This window comes from Terrapene carolina, unplaced genomic scaffold (genome assembly GCF_002925995.2).
Source record: "Terrapene carolina triunguis isolate 2854851 unplaced genomic scaffold, T_m_triunguis-2.0 Scaffold57, whole genome shotgun sequence".
Taxonomy (NCBI): domain Eukaryota; kingdom Metazoa; phylum Chordata; order Testudines; family Emydidae; genus Terrapene; species Terrapene triunguis.
The window spans coordinates 1,249,971-1,272,603 of record NW_020664408.1 but is presented as its reverse complement, the minus strand read 5'-3'; the positions used below and the strand labels follow the sequence as shown (position 1 = coordinate 1,272,603).

Below are 22,633 nucleotides of genomic sequence, written 5' to 3'. Positions count from 1 at the left end.
ACAAGAAGTAGGACTGAGTGGACTTGTAGGCTCTGAAGTTTTACATTGTTTTGGTTTTGAGTGCAGTTATGTAACAAAAAAAAATTTACAATTGTAAGTTGCACTTTCATGACGAATTGCACTACAGTACTTGTCTGAGGTGAATTGAAAAATACTATTTCTTTACAAATATTTGCACTGTACAAATGATAAACTAATCAAAAATAATATACACGTTGATTTCAATTACAACACAGGATACAATATATATGAAAATGTAAAAAAAAATCCAAATTTAATAAATTTCAATTGGTATTCTATTGTTTAACAGTGCGATTAAAACTGCGATTAATCACGATTAATTTTTTTTAATAGCGATTAATTTGTTTTAGTTAATCACGTGAGTTAACTGTGATTAATCAACAGCCTTAGTTGCTACATCTTTCCTTCTTAACAATTTTTGTTGTTGTCTCTTTCGTGCAAGCCAGCGTTTGCTGGGGCCAGAGGATACTAGTACGTAAGCCTCAGTCCTTCAAGTGTGCTGGTCTTCGACTCTATCTCCCACTCTTGTCTGTGTTATGACTTTTGCAGGGAACTTGCTTCCACCCTATTGATGCCTTCATTCAGTTCACTGGCATACTATAGTGCTGTGTATTGCTCATATATCTTGTTTCTTCTGACCCTCCTTCCTCAGGCCAGCTGATGTCTGAGGCTCTTTGTACATCCCACTAGTCCTGGCCTTTGGCCCCTGCTGTCTGCCACTATTTAGCAGTTGTCTTCAGTTTCATCTCCGCTATTGTTCTGAGTCTGTAGCTACCTCCTATGACCTGTATCCCACTGCAGCTTGGACTGTTGCCTGTGGCCTTTGCTTTGTGTGACTATTTGATGGTTAGACCCAGAGCTGCTGACGTGTGCATAGTGGCTCAAGTCTCTGGCTCTTTTGTAGTGGAGGGCTGCCTGCTTAGCTTGGCATTCTCATAAGTGCTGTTGTGTGCTGCCTGTTGTTACTCTGCTGTGCTGCAGCAAACTATCCTTCATGGGAAGCAGGGTCTTAGTTCTCCAACCCATAAGTCTCTGTTATTGGGCTACTAGCTAGTTCCTGGGAGGGTTTATTTCAATGGTCCAACATTCCCAGGTATGGATCCCTTTCTATCTGTTTTGCCTCTGCCATCAGTCTCTTGGCTGTTTTTAAAGCCAACTCTGCCTTTCTGTTGCTTTGTGGGTACTCGGGGGGCGGGGGGGAAGCTATCTTGTGCTCAGATTCTCATTTGGTGCTGAATCATTTGAATTCTGCTCCAGTAGCCCATTGTCTGAGAACAGTGTGTCAGATATGCCACATCTTGTAAAATGTACCTTCAATTTCTGGATCATAGTTCTTGCCGGAGTCCTCTAGATAGTCCACCTCTCAGAAATTGGAGTTAAAATCTCCTATGACCATGTCGTTCCTGTCATTAAAAGGAAACCAATCTATTCCGACCTTTTCCTAGGGTTGGGTTGGGATTTAATGAGGCTGTAGCATCTCCGTCTATTGATCACTACACTCTTTGCACACCTCGCACTGCTCCATGTATGCTCTCAATTCATACTTGGTCAATGTGTATACACATTTCCTGACGTGTCTCAGGCATGTCTATACCCCAGGTGTGAAGTGTGTATCCATCCGAAGATGTCAGCTCTTAAAACTGTTAGGATTACTGCTTGGTTCCCTTTGAACAAAATCCTGTCTTGCTCATCCCTCACCTGAGAGTCAGGAGTAACCTCTGGCCAACCCTGAAGTCTGAACAGTTTTGTTGCCTGTAAAACCTCATCCTGTTCAGTACTTTGCTGGATTGCCTGGGAGCTCCCATCAGAGATTTGACAGTATTGTACGTTGTAGCATGATGGCAGACTATCTTCTGTTCCACCGAGCTGAGAAATGACTTGCAGGTGGAAATGAAATCTCTTTTGGAGCAGGAACTACAAAGTGTCTCAATAGATTGGGAAGTCCACTTGCAGAGCTCCTCGTCTGGAATGGCAAGATGGCTTGATGAAGTGACCAGCAACCTGACTGCCATGGACCAGAAGGTTTGGACTTCATTATAGCTTAATAACAATGTAATAAATGCCAAGAATGGGGTCTTACAAGGTTAGGGTTACAAAATCAGTCTGGAAATTCCCTTTACAGATGTGGCTCAGGTGAGGCAAATGATATGTAGGCAATTGGTTTGCCGTGAACAAGTTGTCCTGCTTCCAGGATCAGAAACAGTAATAACAGCTATATGCTGTGGTAACTTTACATCAAGAGAAAGATGAGGAGTGGTTGTGACCTGCTTTGAGATCCAGATTCTCAGGGAAATCTTAGCGGCTAAAGCTCTTGTGAATCAGGAATACATTTCTGTTTGTTTGCTGAATGTTTCTGAAAAACAGTAAAAACAGGAACCATGGTTGCAAAATGTGAACCAGTGGATCTGGAAATGCTGGTATAGAAGGAAAGCTACAAAGGGGAAGGGATGCAGTTTTTGTTGGTCTTGTTTCAGCATTCTGCCGGAACATTTCAATGAGGAGCAGCAGAACAGTCTAAGGGACTTTCTGTTAGGAACCAGGAGTCCTCCTAGTCCAACAAAGAGAAAAGTAGTACTGTTCTGGGCCAGCGTAAGATTGATACTGAGGGGAAATGACCCGTTACGCAGCCACTTCATCATTTCCCAATAGCAAAGAGAAAAGAGTGGTTACATTTCCTCAATGGCCTATATCAGGAAAGCATAGCTGAGCCTTCAACCAGTCCTTGGGCCATACCCAAAGTTCTGGTTAAGACAAAGATGATAGCACCAGATTGTGTGTGGACAACAGAAAATTAATTTAAGTCACTTTAAAGGACACTTATCCATTACCATGAATAGGTGATACTCTGGATGCTCTAGTGGGTTCTATATAGTTTTCCACACTAGGTCTTAAAAGTGGTATAGGCAAGTGGAAGTGGATCCAAAAAATGGGGGAAAACTGCTTTCCCTGTGGCAATTGATGACTTTTAGCTTGTGCAATGCATCACCCTTTTGAGAAGTGAATGGACAGAGTATTCTATGGCATGCCATTCTCCATCAGTTTGCCATACCTAGATGATATCCTGCTGCTAAAATCTTTGAACAGGAACGGATATATTTGCAAGTGATCTGTGAGAAGATTAAAGCTGCCAATCTAAAATTGAATCAAAAGAAATGCAAGTTGTTCCAAAAAGAGGTAATTTACCTTGGGTGTACAGGTAGTTTGGGGTGTGCGAGATTTCCATAGAAACCAAAGAAAATTGAGATTATGCAGAACTGGCTAACTCCTCAGACAATCGCACATCTGCAGTTTTGTAGGGCCCTTCTCCTAATACAGAAGGTTCATTTGTGGATTTGCTTATATTGCAAAATCACTACATAGAGTGGATGAGAAAGGGAAAACATTTCAGTGGTCAGCAGAATGTACTTTTCAGGGTGATAAGGGTGTTCGTGACAGCTCCTGTCTTGGCCTATCCATATTTCAAAACCCTTTTCATATTGGATGCAGATAGCAGTGCTTACTGATTGGGGTTAATATTGACCCAAGAAAACAAAGGACTTGAGAGGGTGGTGGCTTATCTTTCTCCAGAGAGAAATTATTTCCCCACCTGAAATAAACTCTTGGCAGCGGTTAAATCTATAGAACATTTTCACCATTTGTACTGAAGGAAATCTGTGGTCTGGTCAGGGCAGACCTCGCATCTCTGCAATGATGCTTTAGATTTAGGATCCTGAGGGGCAACTTGCCAGGTGGCTGGAAAAACTGCAGTGTTAAGATTTCACAGTCATGCCCTTTAGTCATGCTAATGCCTTGTCCAGTGGTCCTTGTTGGGAGGCTAATTGAAAACACTGCCCTTACTCAAGAGAGCAAGGAATTAGTTGCTCAAGGAAATGAGTGTGCTTGGAAAGACATGGCTGTCTCCTCTCTTCCATAACTCGCAGAAGTGCAAAAGTTCCTGGTTCACACACTGGACAGTGGATATGGGTGTCCAAGAGTAGACTTCAGAACAAATAAAAGCTTCCTAGAAAGAGGATCCTGATATCAGAATAGTGTGTGATTGGAAAATCATTTGGAAAACACAGCCAACTTGAAAGGTAACATGCCCCTCAAAATACTACAGTAAAAGCTTTCTGGTCAGAGTTGCAAAGCTTGGAGTTCAAAAATAAAATATTGTATAGGTGCAAAAGGAAGATAAAACTGCCACAATGAGGCCAAATTTTGCTCGTCTAAAACTGGAGTAACTCCACTGACTTATTTCTGTTTTACATTAGTATAAGTGAGAGCAAAATTTGGCCCATAACACCTCCTAAAATAGCTTTCCTAGCTATATCCCCACATATAATCACACTGTTAAAGTGGTATCTCTGTCTACAGTATCCTGAAAGGATAAGACTGATGAGTTTTACCTTACAATTACTGCTGACATCGGGGTGTCCTTTATGTTCAATCTGAATTGCCTGTATTTCTCAGCAAGCCTGTTGGAAATATTTCTTTTCCAGAGTGGTACGTGGTCTGGCTCTGGTGAAAGATAAAGCTCACGGTGTAGCCCCTTACCAGTTAAAAGATTTTCAAAGCTGAAGCTGTGGAAACCTGAACTCAAGCAAGAGAGAAATTAAAAATATAGAACCTTCAGTTCTCTTGGCCAAGATTTTTTGTCACCAACAGTGATTTTAGCTGCCTCAGTGTTTGGGGGACTAACTTGTGACACCTTAAAGAGAGCCCAGTTTTCAGAAAGCACTGTGCACCAGCTCCTTGGAAAGCAGGACCGCTTAAAGTGTCACAAATTGGGCACCAAAAATCACTAGTCATTTTTGAAAATCTTGGCCCTCAAACATATTTAAAATAATCTATTGCAGCACAGAATCTGCTTCTTTATATGGAGTGGCTGTGTTGGCAGAGACTCTTAAATCTATCCAGGACTGATGCCTGTCATGAAAAGTGCCATCTTACAATTTTTAATAACCAGAAGTAGTTGGAAACTTTTTCTTCTATTTTATGTTGAAGACAGCACCTCTAGTAGCTGAGAGCCCCTCTATACCAGACTAATGTATTGTACTGTACTGACAACAGGGGAAGCTTTACACTGAGTGAGCAACACCACTTTCAGCAGCATCTAGGTTAGTATTAACCTGGCTTGACCCTGTTTAGTTTGTAAGAACTAAGGAGATCACAGACCTAAGTGCCAAGTATCAGGGGGTAGCCGTGTTAGTCTGTATCTACAAAAACAACAAGGAGTCTGGTGGCACCTTAAAGACTAACAGATTTATTTGGGCATAAGCTTTCGTGGGTAAAAACCTCACTTCTTCGGCTGCATCTGAAGAAGTGAGGTTTTTACCCACGAAAGCTTATGCCCAAATAAATCTGTTAGTCTTTAAGGTGCCACCAGACTCCTTGTTGTTTTTACAGACCTAAGTGGTATGGCTGCAAGCAAATGAAATGAAATCCGAATATAAGTTTGGGATTTTTTGGCTTGTAGCAATGATACTTTAAGCAGCAGTATTAAACGTCACTTGTCCTGTTTGAAGTCTGCTTTCTGGACCTGTCCTAATAAGTATTTCCCTCAGCAACCATCTTTGCATTATTAATAACTAACTCAATTTGGCTTGCTAGAGTAAGAGCTTTCCTTAATATGTCCGACTAGGTTCAAGTAACAGTCTTCCATGAATTCATGTAAGGTTTTCCCACTAATTTGGTTTCTAAGCATGTCATCAATCTTATCACTAAATTCACATGGTTAGATGCTTGTTCCCTAATGCAGAGACTAAGGCACAGCTGTAGAGATGAAAGACCAAAAAAGTGGAGCAGAAATAAAACTACGCATGAAGATGAATATCAATAGTCCACAGCACAAGGAGTGAGAATGAAGAGAGAGACATTTATCTGTTGCATTTAGAAGAATTTAGACAGGGGATTTACAGGAATAGTGGAAGTTTGAGTTTGCTGGAGCTCCATGACTGAGGTAACAAAATAATGACTATGGGTGAAATACTATAATTCCTGATTGGTCTTTGCTCAGGCAAAGATACCATTAAAGTCAACCACTGTCATCAGATCATGCAATGGGCCAGCACTGTTACCAACTCCTGTGATTTTTATTGTGAGTCCTGTGATATATGGATTTTTTTTTTAAAGCCCTAGTTCCTGAAGTCATGCCATTACATGAGAATCACAGCTATCATTCTTTTTTTTTTTTAATAGTAGTATGTTCCTAGCCCTCATGGTTGTGGAGAGAAGTTGGAAAATGTGACCCCTAAATCAGAATGCAAATACAAAGACCCCAAAATGTATTATTTTTAAAAATCATATGATTTTTTTGTGTGGGTGCTGACTCATTGTTGAATCGAGCCTGGCAGTACAGCAAAAGGGGGAAATTATTTGAGAATCATTCACTTATCAATGTGTAGTAATACAATATTTCTGCTCTAACCACACTATTTAATCATGTCCATAGGATAATAGTTAAAGCTTTAAAAGGTTTTTTTTAGTAAACATATACTTTAATAAAGGGAAATTTGTTTTATATTATCTGTGATGGAGGGAATAGAATACAGAAGAGCTTTGCAATACTCTGCTAAACAGCTGCTGCATTCTGCTCTAGAGTTGGCTGCATTTTAGTAGTGGGTGATGTGATCCTTCTATATAGACCTGATCCCATACGCTGATCTAAACAGGTAGGGATCTCTCTATTTGTTTAGAGCCCCACTTACTTCAGTAAGGTTCCATGCAGGCATAAGCATTAGCCAGCACCGAGCAGCTTGCAGAATCAGGTCCACAATTTGTGATTCTGGATCCCTTTGGATGAACTGTGTAGAGCACTTTAAGGACCTGATTTTTGGAGGTATTGCACATCCACAACTCCCATTAAAGCTAAACATTGCTGTGAGTGCTCAGCATGTTTGAAAGTCATGCCATAAATTTATATTATTTTTTGTAGAAGGTGTGGCTCTGTAATAATAGCATCAACCATGGTTACCTGAATGTCTACGATATTTTGATCTAACTTTATGGTTAGCACCATTAATATTTAATTTCTTTCAGGAGCTGAATATTGTTGGGGTCTTCACCACCCCCAAGACATTTTTCTACTGAACATTCAAAGATCGTAAACCACAATCATTTTACTATAGTATCATATATATTAATTTATCTTAGGGTAAATGTAAAGTTGATAAATATATTAAGGTAGTGGTTTTCAAACTGGGGTACATATATCCTTAGGGGTACGCAAACTCTGTAATGGTGGACACCGCATTTTATTTAGTAAGAGTTGGCAATCTAATCATAGGTATATTCTGACCCTATCTCAGATGGGGGTACGTGGTAGACTACATTATTTGGAAAGGGGTATGCAGCCTAAAAAGTTTGAAAACCACAGTATTAACTGGTGCTTCTTTTTAATGGATGTGTTGTCATGTTTTTACACGTTCCAGGGTAAGAAAAATGAAATATATATTGAACAGCAATGTAAAAAACAAATGATATTTAGAACACCTTTAGTCAGTGAACTTCTTGTTCCTTGTTTAGAATAGGAATAGGATCCTTTTGAGATATACTCAGATCAGCCCATGTTGAATTGAGAAATTGTTACAGTATTTTAGGAGAAGGGGCAACTTGTATTCTGCAGCCAGGAAGAGACTAAAATTAGAAATTAGCAAATTTGGTGTTAAGGTCACTTGACCTGGAAAAAGCTATAGGATTGCATCTCTGCTTTTCCCTAGATAGTAGTGAAAGCAGCCAACTCATTCTGCCATTGGATATTATGGACTGACATAAATGTTGCCTTTGTGGGAGCTGAGTATGGAGTACTTGTTTTATGTAGGTGTTTTTTTCTTTTTTTAAATGGTTAGGCCGCAATTCTGCCTTCTGTATATCTTAGTGACACTTTCAGTAAATTATTCCTTTAGTTAGGGATAAGGAGGTTAGTAAATGTCTGGTTAGTTAAACTACTTTATTGGGTGTGTCTGATATTCTAATTAGGATCTGTTCTGATCCCATGGTTCTTTGGTACTGACCAGAGATGGGCCTAAGCCACACAACCTGAATCTGGATAGGATTCAGATTTCAACCCAGAGGTAATGGGATGTTTAAATTTGGTGTTCCTGTTGAGACCCATCTCTACTACTGATTTAGGAACTCAAGCAATTCTCCTGATCTCCATGTTTGAGGAAGAGGAGAACAAGTTGAGCTCTCCATTCCCTACAAAGAACATTCATATAATCATTCAAATAAGAAACTCTGAAGACTTCAGAAAAATGAGTTCCATCTGTACATGTATTTTACAGGTACCTTGAATACAGCCTTACTTTCTCCTTCCTTGGGAAGAGACAAAATTCCTTATACTTGGACTTTTGTGCTACTTTAAAAATCAAAACACTATTTCCCTATTTGATATTGATTCTGAAGCCCAAGGATAATGTTTTAGTGACTGCATCTAGAACTGCCCGTTCAGATCAGAGCGTTTTCATCTTTGATAGTGAAAGGGCAGAATCAATAAGATCTGGGCTCTTTATCAGCCGCCTCAATCAGTGGTGTGAGGTAACTTGTGTTCTGCCATTAACATAGACTTTTTTCCTTTGTAAGGTGTAGTTGAGAAGGATGTCCATTCTCCCCATTCCAACCCACCTGCCTCCTGAAACTCATTTGAAATTTCTGGCAGTAATCTCTCAGGATTTAAAATCTCTTTTAGCAAGTCAGAGGTATTTTGTTAGTTGCACCCTCCAAAGTCCTTGATTCACAGGTCCTTTCCTTTCACACATTCTCACAAGTGTTTTGTGGATTGGAGTGTCAAGTTTAATGTTGCTGCTTAGAAAAGTACAATTGGATTTGTCCAGATGGACACTCACAGGTCTCCTTTTATAGGCAGGATTAATTTTATTAAAATATAATCCTTCCATTCTTACATTAGTCCCTTCCGGCATTCTCTTTTAATCTTTTGCAAAGTAGCATTAAAACAATCACTGACATTGATTAAGAATTACATTAAAATGCAGACACACCTTTTTAGGCTACAGCTGCTGAGAAAAAATGAACCTGGGATTTCCTTTTCTTAGATTCAATCTCCAAGCCAATCAGATATGATAAGATGTGGCTACACTAGTCATTTGAACATTATCATTAAAGGGGAATATAGTCATCTCTTAATGCCCAAAGAATTGCTTCTATTCTGTAAGGAAGTCTCTGCCCCCCAACCTTAAAACTAGTTGTTTGTTGTTCCGTAGTCTTGCTTTGGAGGAAGATCTACAGAAATTTCTGATTTGCCAATTCATATAGGGTGAAATTCACCCCCATGAAACAGAAGAGCAATGCACCACTTAAATCCCACTCAAACTACAGCTCAAGTAGTGCCTAAGCTTTGGGCAGGCTCTTGGCAGAGGAGTGAGTTTCACCCACATTCCTTTTAGCTTGTCGAGATACTTCTTTCTTTTTCTACTTTTTAGGAAGTATTTGATACATACCTATTTGGGATTTCTTTCTGACCAAGATTTCGGTGACAATGTTACTCTGTCTCTATCTCTTTTATAATTTTTTACATTATGAGTTGCAAGAAAATTAGAAATCTTTGTTCATCTTATATTAGGTTTAAGTGTCTAGACATCTCTATTACACTATTCATCTCAAAATAGAGATTCTCAAGTTTCCAAAATAGTCAGGCAGTTAAAAGAAATGCCCATTCACTGCAAAAAAAATCTTTTGAGTTGGTCCTGACGTCTTGGAGAATATTTCAGAATAAATAGTTTCCCATTACACCATCATGTGAAAGTCCACATGTAGGTGGAAGATGTGTGAAAGTTAAATATGCCCATGTCCTATTGCAGAAGGAAGACCAAAAGATTTTGGCTGCTTTGTTTGTTACAACTGTCTTGTCATTGCTATTTGTTTGCTTGTAAGTTGAGGATATTAAATAAACAGGCTGAGCTCAGTGCTGAAGAACATGAGAATGTCTCTTTTCTTTCTTCTGAAGGTGGAAGACACACCTCTTTCAGGGGCTTGGCTGGATTCGGATATCAGCATCTGTCACTTTTCATAGGCTCAGCACCTTCATGGGATGGTTTTGGTAGCATCCTCAGCTCACTTAATATGCAACCTGCTAATGCATATGTAGCAGGATTGTAATTAAACATTATAGTTATACTGCTTTTGTCCTTGTGGCAAGAAATTCTCATTTTTTCAAGTTGGAGTTTTAACTTTTTATTCAATTCATTTACTGAGTTATCCCCTTGGTTCCATCCAGACTTAATAACAATTTAACGTCTGTTTCAAATGGGTCCAAATGCTCCTATTTTCTAAAAAAGTCTTTCAGCTTTAAGTGCTTTTAAACTTAAATGATTCTTAGAATCTTTGAACTTAAATCGTCATCGAAGGTATTGTCTTTTCTTCTTAACAATCTTTTGAGAGGTTCTTCTTGTCTTCCTGAGTTTAGTAAGGAGGTTGCTTAAGCATTGCCAGATTGCGAATTCCTCAATTAATATAAACATGCTAATACTCAAATGGCTTCTTATAGTAGTAACCAGTTATAGGAAAGTTCATTTGATTACATATTGGTACATAAATCATCTCACTATTCATGTCACAAGGATATCAGGAAATTGTTACATTAAATGCTTACATTCAGATCCTAGCCAATTGCAAAAGAACATAACAAAAAGAAGCTTACAACATCGTAAGCATTTAAGGAATAAATGAAGGATTCTTACTGGTGCCTGGAGTTCTTAGAAATGGCTCAGCATATTCACACTTACGGGTACTGCACTGCCTTGTGGTGCCTTATGGTAGAACCTTCTCCCAGCAGTGTCTGTTAGCATGCTTTTGCACCCCCAGCCTTTCCCCTCAGCATCTCGGAAGGTCCTGAGAGCAAGGCTATATAAGGGGTGCAGCACCCGCTATCACCTCAATTCCTTCCACTGCAATGGCAGAGAACAAAAAGTGACTATGACTCTGACAAAGAGGGGGAGGTGGGTGGGAAGTGTGAATATGCAGCGCCATCTCAAAGAACTCCAGTTACAAGTGAGTAACCTTCATTTCTTCTTTGAATGGCTCTGCATATTCCCACTTATGGGATAGACTGATAAGCAGTGCTGAAAATAACATGGAGCTAGGCACAGAGTTGTAAATGAATAGAGACTGCAGCACCGCTCTAACAAATTCAACATCTGCATTAGCAGCCAAGTCCAAAGCATAATGCCTAGTGAAAGTTGTGAACAGAACTCCAGGTAGCAGCTCTGCAAATCCCCAGAGCAGAGACTTGTTTAATACAAACAAAAATGGTTGCCACAGCTCTATTGGAATATGGATGTATTGTCCCAGGTATAGGAGTCTCTGCCAACAAATAACATTCAACAATAAATAGCTTAATTCATCTAGAAATGGTCTGGGAAAAAACTGTATATCCCATGTGATTTTTAGAACAACAAAAACAATCTGGATGATTTATGAAAACTTTTAGTTCTGTCTAAATAAGAAGCAAGGACCAGCCTTACATCCAAAGTATGTAAAGTCAATTCAACCTTATTAGAATGTGGCTTGGGTGAAAAAACAGCGAATTAATGAACAGATTGACATGAAAATCTGAAACTACCTTTGGCAAAAACCTGGGATCAGGCTAAAGAACCACTATCACATGGAAAATAGTGAATGATGGATCAGCCATAAGAGCATTTAGCTCACTCACCCTTCTGGCAGATGTTATAACAACAATAAAAGCCATTTTAATAGATAAACAATGTAAAGAACACTCAGCAAAAGGTTCAACGGGTGGTTTCATCAGCCTGGCTACAACCAAATTGAGATCCCAAGGAAGGAAAGTATGTCTCAAAGGAGGATGCACAGATAAGCCCTTCATACATTTCTTAATGGCATTATGTACAAACAATGATCTACTATCAAATAAAGTATCTACTATCAAACAAAGGCAGAAATGGCTGCCAAGTGAACCCTTAACGATGAATTAATCCTTCATCTTTAAAAACATAAAATATTCTAGTACACAATGTATGGATGCTGAAGCAGAAGAACCACCCTTTCCAGTCATCCAAGTCACAAATCTGGTCCATTTTGACTTGTAACCATGTCGGGTTGACTGCTTCCTAACATTAAGCAGCACATTGCAAACAGCCAACATGTAACTCACAAGCCAAATGCAGCTACAGCCACCTTCATCTTTAACATGGAGGGTGGCCTGTGGAGATGACGGTTCCCAGCATATGGTGTTACACCTTGATCCAAGTGGTATCACATGATAGGACTAGTCATTACCAAAGGCCGTGCTTCATCGGTAAAGAGGAGGGCACCTGTAATCTCCACTCCATTTCATACATTTTAGGTGCTGTTATTCCTGTGCTATTGGCAACTGACATCTCTCCCTCAGAAGCAAGGCAAAGTTTTTGGCGCCTGCCTGCCCCATAACTATAGATTATATACAAATGTATATACATACATTCTCCTTCCTCCTCACTAGCGCACTGATAAAGCAGCTCCTTCAGCGGATCCTGCAGTTTGCAGTGAAGTCTGGATAGTTTTGTAAACATTTTGTAGATATCCTCCTCCTTGTTACAGGAGTTAACTTTCTGACACCTTCCTAGTGGGGGCAGTTTCAGGAAAGCTCGCTCCCCAGACATCCTTCTTGAAGCGAGATGGCCCTTTATTTCATGGGACAAGGTAAGTAAACACTCTTGCAAGGTAGGCTGAACTCTCCTCTCTCCTTTATAGACAGGCTGAACAAAGTGCCCAGCTGGTGGGAATCAGGCTCTCACATCCTTGGCCTTGCTGCTTTGGATCACAGAAGTCACAATAGTTCTGTGACATCACAAAAAGACAGTGGAAGGAGGAGAATGTATGCTCCAACACACTAGATAGTGGGCTCAGGAGCTGAGTGGTTACATTCTATTGCTTCATGTTCTAGGACTAATACTGGGTCCGTAACATCAAGTGGACTCTGACAGTTGACATTGCTATCTCCTCCTTCTAGACTATGAGCTCCAAGATCTTTTAATTTCCTGTGTTATAAGATGAATAGTTATAGGTAGTAGTAATTTGGATTATTAGTAGGATTTGATTATTAGACAGTTTGGTTTTGTGATGACCGGGAAACCCGCATGGTTAATTGCCTACTGGGCCCAAAGGTTGTGGATCTCATGAGACTGCTAGATAGATGTACGTGCATTGCTTGGGAGGAGCCAGTGGTCATGATGCATGTGGGTACCAGTGACATAGGGAAAGGTAGGTGAGAGGCTTTGGAGGCCAAATTTAAGCTGCTTGGTAAGAGATTAAAGTCCAGGACCTACCTCCATGGTAGCATTCTCTAGACTGCTTCCAGTTCCACACGCAGGGCCAGAAAGACAGGCAAAACTGCAGGGCCTCAATGCATGGACGACACGATGGTGAAGGGAGGAGGGGTTTAGGTTTATTAAGAACTAAGAAACCTTATGGGTAAGGAGGAGCGTATGCAGGAATGATAGGCACCACTTAAACCAAAATGGAACCAGATTGCTGGCATGTGACATTTAAAAAGGTCATAGAGGATTTTTTAAACTAAGGGCTGAGGGTAAGCTGACAGGTATGCAGCAGTACACAGTTCAGGGGCAGAAATCCCTTAGCAGAGGCCCGACTTTCTAATGTGCCTGGGTGGTACTCCCCCTGGCTCTGCCCCCACTCCACCCTTTCTTCCAAGGCCCCGCCCCACCTCTTCCTGCCCCTGCTCCTCCCCTTTTCTCACCAGCACTTCCTGCATGCCATGGAACAGCTGATCGTGATGGGTGGGAGGCGCTGGGAGGGACGGGGAGGCACTGATCGGTGGGGCTGCCGGCGGACGGGAGATGCTGGGGGGAAGAGAGGGAGGAGGAGCTGATGAGTATTTTAAAAAAAATAGTATAGTAGTAGGAATATACCACCTGACCAGGATGGCGAGAGTGATTGTGAAATGCTCCAGGGGCTAAGAGAGGCTACAAAGGCAGAAAATGAAGTAATAATGGGGGATTTTGACATCCTCATATTAACGGGGGATTTTGGCTATCCTTATATAGACTAGGTATATGTCACCTCAAAAATTTCTAGACAGAAATGAATGCCTGTAGGAGCAGCTCATCCTGCAACCCATAAGGGGAGAGGCAATTCTTGATTTAGTCCAAAATGGAGCACAGGTTCTGGTCCAAGAGGTGAATATAGCTGAACCACTCAATAACAGTAACCACATGCATCCGACGAAGTGGGTATTCACCCACGAAAGCTCATGCTCCAATACGTCTGTTAGACTATAAGGTGCCACAGGACTCTTTGCTGCTTTTACAGATCCAGACTAACACGGCTCTCTCTCTGATACTAGTAACCATAATGTAATTACATTTAACATTCTTGCAGGGGGGAAATGCCAAAGGCACCCCCCCATAGTAGCATTTAACTTCAAAAAGGGAAGCTACGCAAAAATGAGGAAGCTAGTAAGTGGAAATTAAAAGAAAAAGCCACAAGGGTGAAATGCCTGCACTCTGTATGGAGACTTTTAAAAAAAAACACCATAATAGAGGCTCAAACTAGACATATTCCCCAAATAAATGTTAACATAAAAACAGTAAGAGGGCCAAAAAAAATGCCACCATGGCTAAACGGCAGAGTAAAAGAGGCAATTAGAGGCAAAAAGGCATATTTTAAAAATTGGAAGTCAAATCCTAATGAAGAAAATAGAAAACGGTATTAACTCTGGGAAGTCAAGTGTAAAAATAGAAGAAGGTGAGCCAAAAAAGAATCTGAAGAGTAATTTGCTAAAGACACAAAAACTATCAACAAAAAAATCATTTGCATTAGAAGCAGGAAGCCTGCCAAACAGTCATTGGGGCCCCTGGACGATTGAGGTGCTAAGAGAGCACACTAGGAAGGCAATGCCATTGCAGAGAAGCAAAATGAATTCTTTACAACGGTTTTCTCTGCCGAGGATGTGGGAGAGATCTCTACATCTGAGCCATTCTTTTTAGGTGATAAATCTCAGGAACTGTCCCAAACTAAGGTGCCAATAGAGGAGGTTTGGAACAAATTGACATACTAAACAGTAATAAGTCACTGGGACCAGATGGTATTCACCCAAGAATTTTGAAGGAACTCAAATATGAAATTGCAGAACTACTATCTGTGCTATGTAACCTATCACTTAAACCAGCCTCTGTACCAGATGACTGAAGGGTAGCTAATGTAATGCTAATTTAAAAAAAAAAAAAAAAAAAAAGGGCTCTAGAGGTGATCCTGGAAATTACAGGCCAGAAAGCCTAACTTCAGTATGAAGCCAATTAACTGAAACTATAGTAAAGGACAGAAATATCAGACACAAATAAAACATGATATGTTGGAGAAGAGTCAACACAGCTTTTGTAAAAGGAAATCAGGCTTCACCAACCTATTAGAATTCTTAGAGGGGGTCAATAAGCATGTGGACAAGGGTGATCCAGTCCATATAGTATACTTGGACTTTCAAAATGCCTTTGACAAGGTCCCTCACCAGTGGCTCTGAAGCAATGTAAGCAGTCATGGGATGAGAGGAAACATCCCCTCATGAATCAGTAACTGCTTAAAAGATCAGAAACAAAGGGTAGGAATAAATGGTCACTTTTCACAATGGGGATAGGTAAATAGTGGGGTCCCCCAACGATCCCTACTGGGACCTGTGCTGTTCAACATCTTCATAAATGATCTGAAAAAGGGGAGTGAACAGTGATGTGGCAAAATTTGCAGATACAAAATTACTCAACATAGTTATTTTATCTCCCTGTGGAAAAGCATAAGAGCAACTTGTTAACAGCAGAAACAAATTATTTTTTCATTCTCTTAACTCAGAAGTGACTGACACAATTTTTCCTCAGCTTTTCAGGAGAAATAATTTTTAAGTAGAGGAGAAACTTGGAAAAATTCATCCCCAAAGAGAGAAATTGTGGATAGTTAAAAGTACATGAAAACAAGGTTATAATGGAAATGATTATGAAACCTTAATTAGGCTGGTCAGTATTAGTGACTGCTTTGTTAATAACTGAAGGAAAAAAATTGGGCAAACATGCAAGTTATTACAACCTAATAAATCTTGTGAGAAAGAAACTGGGGTGTTTTTTCCTTGCATATGTATTGGACCAATTCTACCATGCCAGCTTTTATATGACAGCCTCTGGGCAGGTCTACACTTAAAACACTGCAGTGGCACAGCTTCAGTGAAGATGATACTACGCTGATGGGAGAGCTTCTCCCATCGTCATAGTTAATCCACTTCCACGAGAGGTGGTAGCTATGTTGGTAGGTCAAGCCCTCCCGTTGACATAGTTCTGTCTACACCGGTGAGGTTAGGTCGGTATAACTGTGTCATTCAGGGGTGTGGATTTTTCATACCCCCTGAACAATGTTGTTTTACCAATATAAGTTTGTAGTGTAGACCTGGCCGCTCTGTGGTCATTGTCAGTTTCTTCCAATTCTGAAGACCCTGATCAAGTGTGAAACATAAAGATTGATTTGTTTTATATTTAGGGTTGTTTATCTCACAAAGTAACTGTGGAGTGGGGCTAAGAGCTGGGGAACATTTATTGGTTTAAGGAGTAGTCGTGGGATAATGGAGCCTTTTCATTGAACATTTTAATTCCACTCACTGACCATTTAAAAAAAAAAAAGTGTTTAGTAACCATGAGAACACACCTAGCTCTTTAAAACTCAAAATATAACTATTACTACCTATGAAAACAACAATTTTCAGATGTGTGCATGCTAAACATATAGCCCAGCCAAAATGGCTTGCCCACAATCTAAAAATAATGTAGACCATAATATATTCTTCAGGTGTTCATTTACCTATTTAGTGTAAATTCAGTCTGAACAGTGTGTACTATCAGTCTAATGTAACATTGCTGCAATCCACATATTAATTGAAACCCTAAGCTGTAAGTCCTCCTTAGACCTTTTGATTGGTTCATAATGTCTTGGTGATTAATGACAGAGTAAAGGTCTGAAGAACAGAGTTCTGATAAACTTGTACTTATAAAAAAGTATACAGCAGCACATTGAGATTATTCAATTGTAATCATGATTTGTTATGCTGTCAGGAAACAAATGTTCAGACTCAGCTTTTATGTTATCATTCATCAATTTTATTATACTTTCAGGGTCTTAACTTGATTTATTATTGATATTTTTAGGATGTGAAAGTGGTGTTTTAAGCGAACATATATTCCACCCTCCCCAACAGATAGCAATAAACTCTGAACTGCTACATATTTTGTTTCTGTGATTTGATGGCAATATTCCATGTATTTAAACTTAAGATATATCATTAACTTAATTGATCCCATATGCATAGTCCTTGTCGAATTTTCTCTGCTCTTCTAGTCAGGCTCTTCTAATCATGCCATTATGGCAGATACTATTTTTTGTACTAAAGGCAACTGTTGTATTCTCTCTCAACACTGAACCTTCCATTTATCCTGCTCCTTATTATAAAGCAGTGGGGTCTCAGCCACAAAGAGATTCAGCAATGTGCAAAGAGAGAAGATGATCTCAAGAATATTTGATCACGCTGCTTGGAGGACAACATTTTATTCCAGGACAATAGAGTTGATAGATTTCACTACGAGGAAGAGGATTCCAGACAGTGTTTTAGTGCCAATGAGCATTAGTTTCAATTTAACTGAAACTGTGGGCTTTAAAATAAAGCATAAAATATTATTGACTAAAAAAAGTAGAGATTGATATTAGTAAGTATCTGAAGAACAGGGAATACATTTACATGGAGCTTAGTAGGGATTTTAATAGCATTTCAGATACAACATTAATATGAAAAGTCAAGGAAATTTGTAGGGAGCAACACTACAAATATAAATCTAGTTGAGTAGAAGAATGCAGACAAATAGTAAATGGAAACAATTAGACATGGAGAAAGGTAACAAGTATTGTCTTCCACTACTTGTTGTTGGGACTAATTCTATTTACATAATTCTCTTGGAGTGAGAACAAATTGCGTAGTATTGAAATTCACTAATAGAAGGAACAGTGGACTCAGATGAGAGAAGTACACAACTGCAAGAGGTTCTGAAGATTTAGTTGTGGTGTGGCAGTGGATTTATTTTGTGCAGAAACATGTTTAGTCTCAGCTAAGCCCTCACACCCACTTCATTTATCACTCCTCAAAAAAAAAAAAAAAAAAAAAAGAAGGGGGTGGGGAATAAGCATGTTGCATCACAAAACAAACATTTTTTTCAAAAGATTATAAAGGAGTACAAAAAACTGGCAGTTAGCAAAAGGGAAATATATTCCCAACCTTCTCTATCATCATTTCCAGCAATAAATACTACTACAGTATAGGAGAATCCCAATTTCCTTACTATGTAAAAGAATAAGCACAACTGCTACAAATGATTTAACTTCTTCTGAAACTGTTTGCAACTCCAAACACTTGATTTTTTTTACAAGTGCCATCCACACAAATTGTATCCCAAAACACTTTGTGCAGACTACAGAATACAGTAATAGAATTAAAATAAAAAGTAGCATCTGTGGCAAAGAGAAGAGACATAGGCAAAGGAAGAAAGTATGTTTGAAATGGAATGTGAAGTTAGATTTGGTGTAAATTCCTAGACAGACCTACAGTTTAGTCAATGAAGAGATCTGTTACTTACTTTACAGTACCTGTTGTTCTTCTAGATGATTTCTCCATGTGGATCCCATTCTAGGTACGAATATGCTCCCACTGCCCAAGATTGGATTTTTTTTTGGCCAGTAGTGTCTGTTGGGGCCATACATGCACTCTACATATCCATGCACCCTCCACTCAAAGGCATAAAGGGCATAGCAGCCCCAAATGCCAATACAGAAGAGAATTCCAAAGCTAAAGGACTTTGCATTAGTGTGGAAGAAGGATGGCTCATGGGATCTGTGTGGACAAAATAATTGAAGAACCACCATTACTTACATTACAGTAACTGTTCGAGTATTTGTTCATATGGATCCAACTCTAGGTGACTGTCTAGCAGTTGTCTCCTTAACGAGGTGAGTGCCAGGAATCCTATTTAAATAAGGACTGTAGGATTATCCTGCCAAATTGAATGTCAGGTGTAGAATCTACCACTAGGGAATAATGATTGGTAAAGGTATGTATCAAGCGCCAAATAGCTGCCCTATAGATTTCAGATCTAGAGATGCTCCTCAAATAAGCTAAGGAGGCTGCCTGAGCTCTAGGAGTGTGCTTTGATCTGAGAAGGAGAAGCTAATTTATTAAATTAATGTGAAATCCTGATAGTCTGAAAGTCACTTTGAGAATCTCAGAGGCAAAATAGCCTGCCCTCTAGACCGTCTCCAAAAGTTACAGACTGGGTGACTTGCAGAAAGACTTTATCCTAGGGAGATAATAGGAAAGGGCACTCAATGCACCATGTATGGAGTTTTGCTTCTGCAGGAGATGAGTGAGGACCTAGGTCAGTGGTTCCCAAACTTGTTCCGCTGCTTGTGCAGGGAAAGCCCCTGGCGGGCCGGGTTGTTTACCTGCCGCGTCCGCAGGTTTGGCCGATCATGGCTCCCAGTGGCCGCGGTTCGCTGCTCCAGGCCAATGGGAGCTGCTGGAAGCAGCGCGGGCCGAGGGACGTAATGGCCACCACTTCCAGCAGCTCCCATTGGCCTGGAGCAGCGAACCGCGGCCACTGGGAGCCGTGATCGGCCGAACCTGCGGACGCGGCAGGTAAACAACCCGGCCCGGCCCGGCCCACCAGGGGTTTTCCCTGCACAAGCAGCAGAACAAGTTTGGGAACCACTGCCCTAGGTAAAAATACTGGTAATAATATGTATGTACTAGTTCAAGTGAAAGTCTGAAACTACTTTGAATAAAAGTTTTTGGAGAGGTCAAAGAGTTACTCTGTCTTGTGAAAAGAAGTCCTGCCATTAATGCCTGAATCTTGTTCACTCAAGCAGATGTAAAAGCCAGCAAGAATGCCATTTTAATAGAAAAGGTGGTATAAAATACATGATGACATAAGCTCAAATAGGTGTTCCATCAAAGATAGAAGTGCTACATTTAAGTCCTAGGGAGGGGGAATTTCCTTAACTGGTGGAAACACATGAACCAGCCCCTTCAGAAATTTAGACCCAGTCAAGTGTGAAAATACTGTGAGACCCTGAACGGGAGGGTGACATTGCTGCAAAATGAACCTTAATGGAGCTGACTGAAAGTCCTGAGAGTTTCAGGGATAACAAATGATCCAGAGTGATAGGAATGGAAGTCTCCAAGGATTGAAGAGGATGTTAAGTAGCCCATAATGAAAAATGTTTCCAGTTGGCTTTATATGTAAACCTCCACAAAACTTTCCTGCTATGAATTGGAATGTCCTGCATTGTAGAAGAACAACATATGTCTACCAAACTTAGCCAGCTATCCCATACTATCAGATGTAGAAATGATGTAGATGGGTCCAGATGTAGAATAGGCTCTGCAAAATGTTTTCTGGAAGAACTGGGAGTATGAAGATGGACAAACTTCTAGATACATTGGCTCCAAGTACCAAAACTGGTGCACCCACGATTGTGCTGTCAGAATTAATTTGGCCTTGCTCTGGCTTATTTTTCTGAGGACTCTGGGAACTAATGGAATCAGAGGGAAAATTTATATTAGATTTGTGTTCCACCAAATCAGAAATGCATCCAAAGGAAGCCTGGGCGCATTCCTCCTTGGGAGCAAAATAATGTAATACTTCTTCTTTGAGTTGGTTGCAAAAAAGTCTGTGGGGGAAACGTCCCATAAATTTTTTGTAACTGTGGGGACTGAACCTTTCAGGGTTCATTTATGAATGGAAGAGCACTTCCGGCTGACTTGGCCTACGAAACTATTCTGAACCCCAGTCAAGCGCAGGGCTATCAAACTGACAATGCCGAACTCACCACACCGATAGATGAATAATCTCCTGACACAGAGGGGATGATCTTGTTCCTCCTTGTCTGTTTACATAGTGCATCACTGCAATATTGTCTATCAGGATTTGGATGGTGGTCCCTTGATGAAAAGTAAAAATGCTTCACAAGCCAAATTAATGACCCTGAGTTCTAGCACTAGCGGATGGTGATGTGAACATCACACCTTGGCAGACATTTTTCAGATTCTTGCACCATAGCAGAAATGATAAAACCCCAGGGGGAAGGACTTGTACATTCATGATGTGTCTGCTTCGCAGATGGATCCATGTTAACCAACCCTGAAGAAGACACGGATGAAGTCTGGCATGCAGCATTGCATAAATGCAAAAGAATCTATGACCCAATAAACTGAGATTGATGGGTTTTTTTGAGTGTAAAGAGCTAATATGAGATGCCCTATGATGCAGAATCTGTTGTGAGGAAGGTAAGCTTGCTGATCTTGAGTTGAGAAGTGTTCCTATGAACTCTATTGACAGAATAGGAGTGAGAGCAGATTTGACTAATCCAGAGGCCTACCAAGGAGAATACATGGAGAACCACCTACACAGTCTTGGTGACCTGCTGTGGCCATTTCCCCTGAATCAATAAGTCATTGAGATAAGGATAGATGTGAAGACCTTGTCTTCACAGATGCGTTACTACCACCACTAGTTGATGAACATCCTTCGTGCCACAGAAAAACCAAATGATAGCACTCGGAACTGGTAATGAATTTCCTTCACCATTACATGTACTTCCTGTGGGGTGGAGAGGAGATTGGGAAGTATGCATCCTGTAAGCTGAGAGTCGTGAACCAATCCAGTAGATCTAGGGAGGAGATTGTAGAGGCTAAGGTGACCATCCTGAACTGAAGACTATGGATGAACTTTTTGAGTCACCTGAGGTCCAATATGGGATGCTACTCTCCTTTCTTCTTCAGAATAAGTAAGTAATGGGAATAAAATCCTCTGCCCCAAAACTCAGTTGCTCTCCTTTGAATGAGTAAAAAAATCCTCTGCCCCAAACCCTCTCTATTGCACTCAGATGTAGAGGAGAGTCTTGCTCTTGCTGTCGCAGGCTGTCATGAGAGGTGTCCCTGAGAATGGAGAAAGCTGGGAGGTGAAAAATTGGTTATGACTAGAATTGAACTGAATAGCCTTTCTGGATAACTTTGAGGACCCAGCAGTCAATAGCGATTCCAGTCCATGCATCCAAAAAGAAAGAAAGATGGTTGCCAACAACAAGAGACAAGTGTTTGCCAAATGGAAGGAGGAGGAGTTATAGATCCTTTTAAATTAGTTCAAGACTGTTGACTGTGGCCACAAACTTGTGCCTTCAGGCCAGATGTTATGTGTCAAACTGCTCTTCCTCTGAAAATGAGGTCTTTTCTTAGAGGGTTCTGAGGACTTCTCGTGGTAAAATTATAATAAAGGTGATCTCTGTCTTTTAGAAAAAGACTGAGACCTAATCTGCTTTCTCCTCTGGGCTGGAGTGTATGAGTCCAGGGATCAAAATGTCACTCTAGAATCTTTTAATTAGTGAAATCCCTCATTGGTCTTTGAATTAAAAAATTCATGACCTTCAAAAGGTCCTCAATTGTAGACTGGACCCCTTTTGGAATGCCTGATGACTGCAGCCATGATGTCCTCTGCAAGGTGACAGCAATGGCCATTATTCTTGTGTCTTTGTCAGATGCATCCAGTGCTGCTAGTAGAGCCACCTTATCAATCAGCTGATCTAAGGACAT

General features: G+C 40.3%; 1 protein-coding gene across 1 annotated transcript in view; it reads right to left on the bottom strand.

Moving 5' to 3' along the window:
- The window catches only part of LOC113407950 (uncharacterized protein C6orf201 homolog), a 27,271-nt gene extending 4,638 nt beyond the window's left edge, over positions 1 to 22,633 (bottom strand). Inside the window, exons 1-3 of the mRNA XM_026658993.1 lie at positions 22,466 to 22,633; positions 12,434 to 12,635; positions 4,407 to 4,590 (exon numbers count right to left, since the gene is read on the bottom strand). Of these exons, the coding sequence (XP_026514778.1) occupies positions 4,407 to 4,590; positions 12,434 to 12,635; positions 22,466 to 22,633 (554 nt within the window). The remainder of the gene's footprint in view (positions 1 to 4,406; positions 4,591 to 12,433; positions 12,636 to 22,465) is intronic.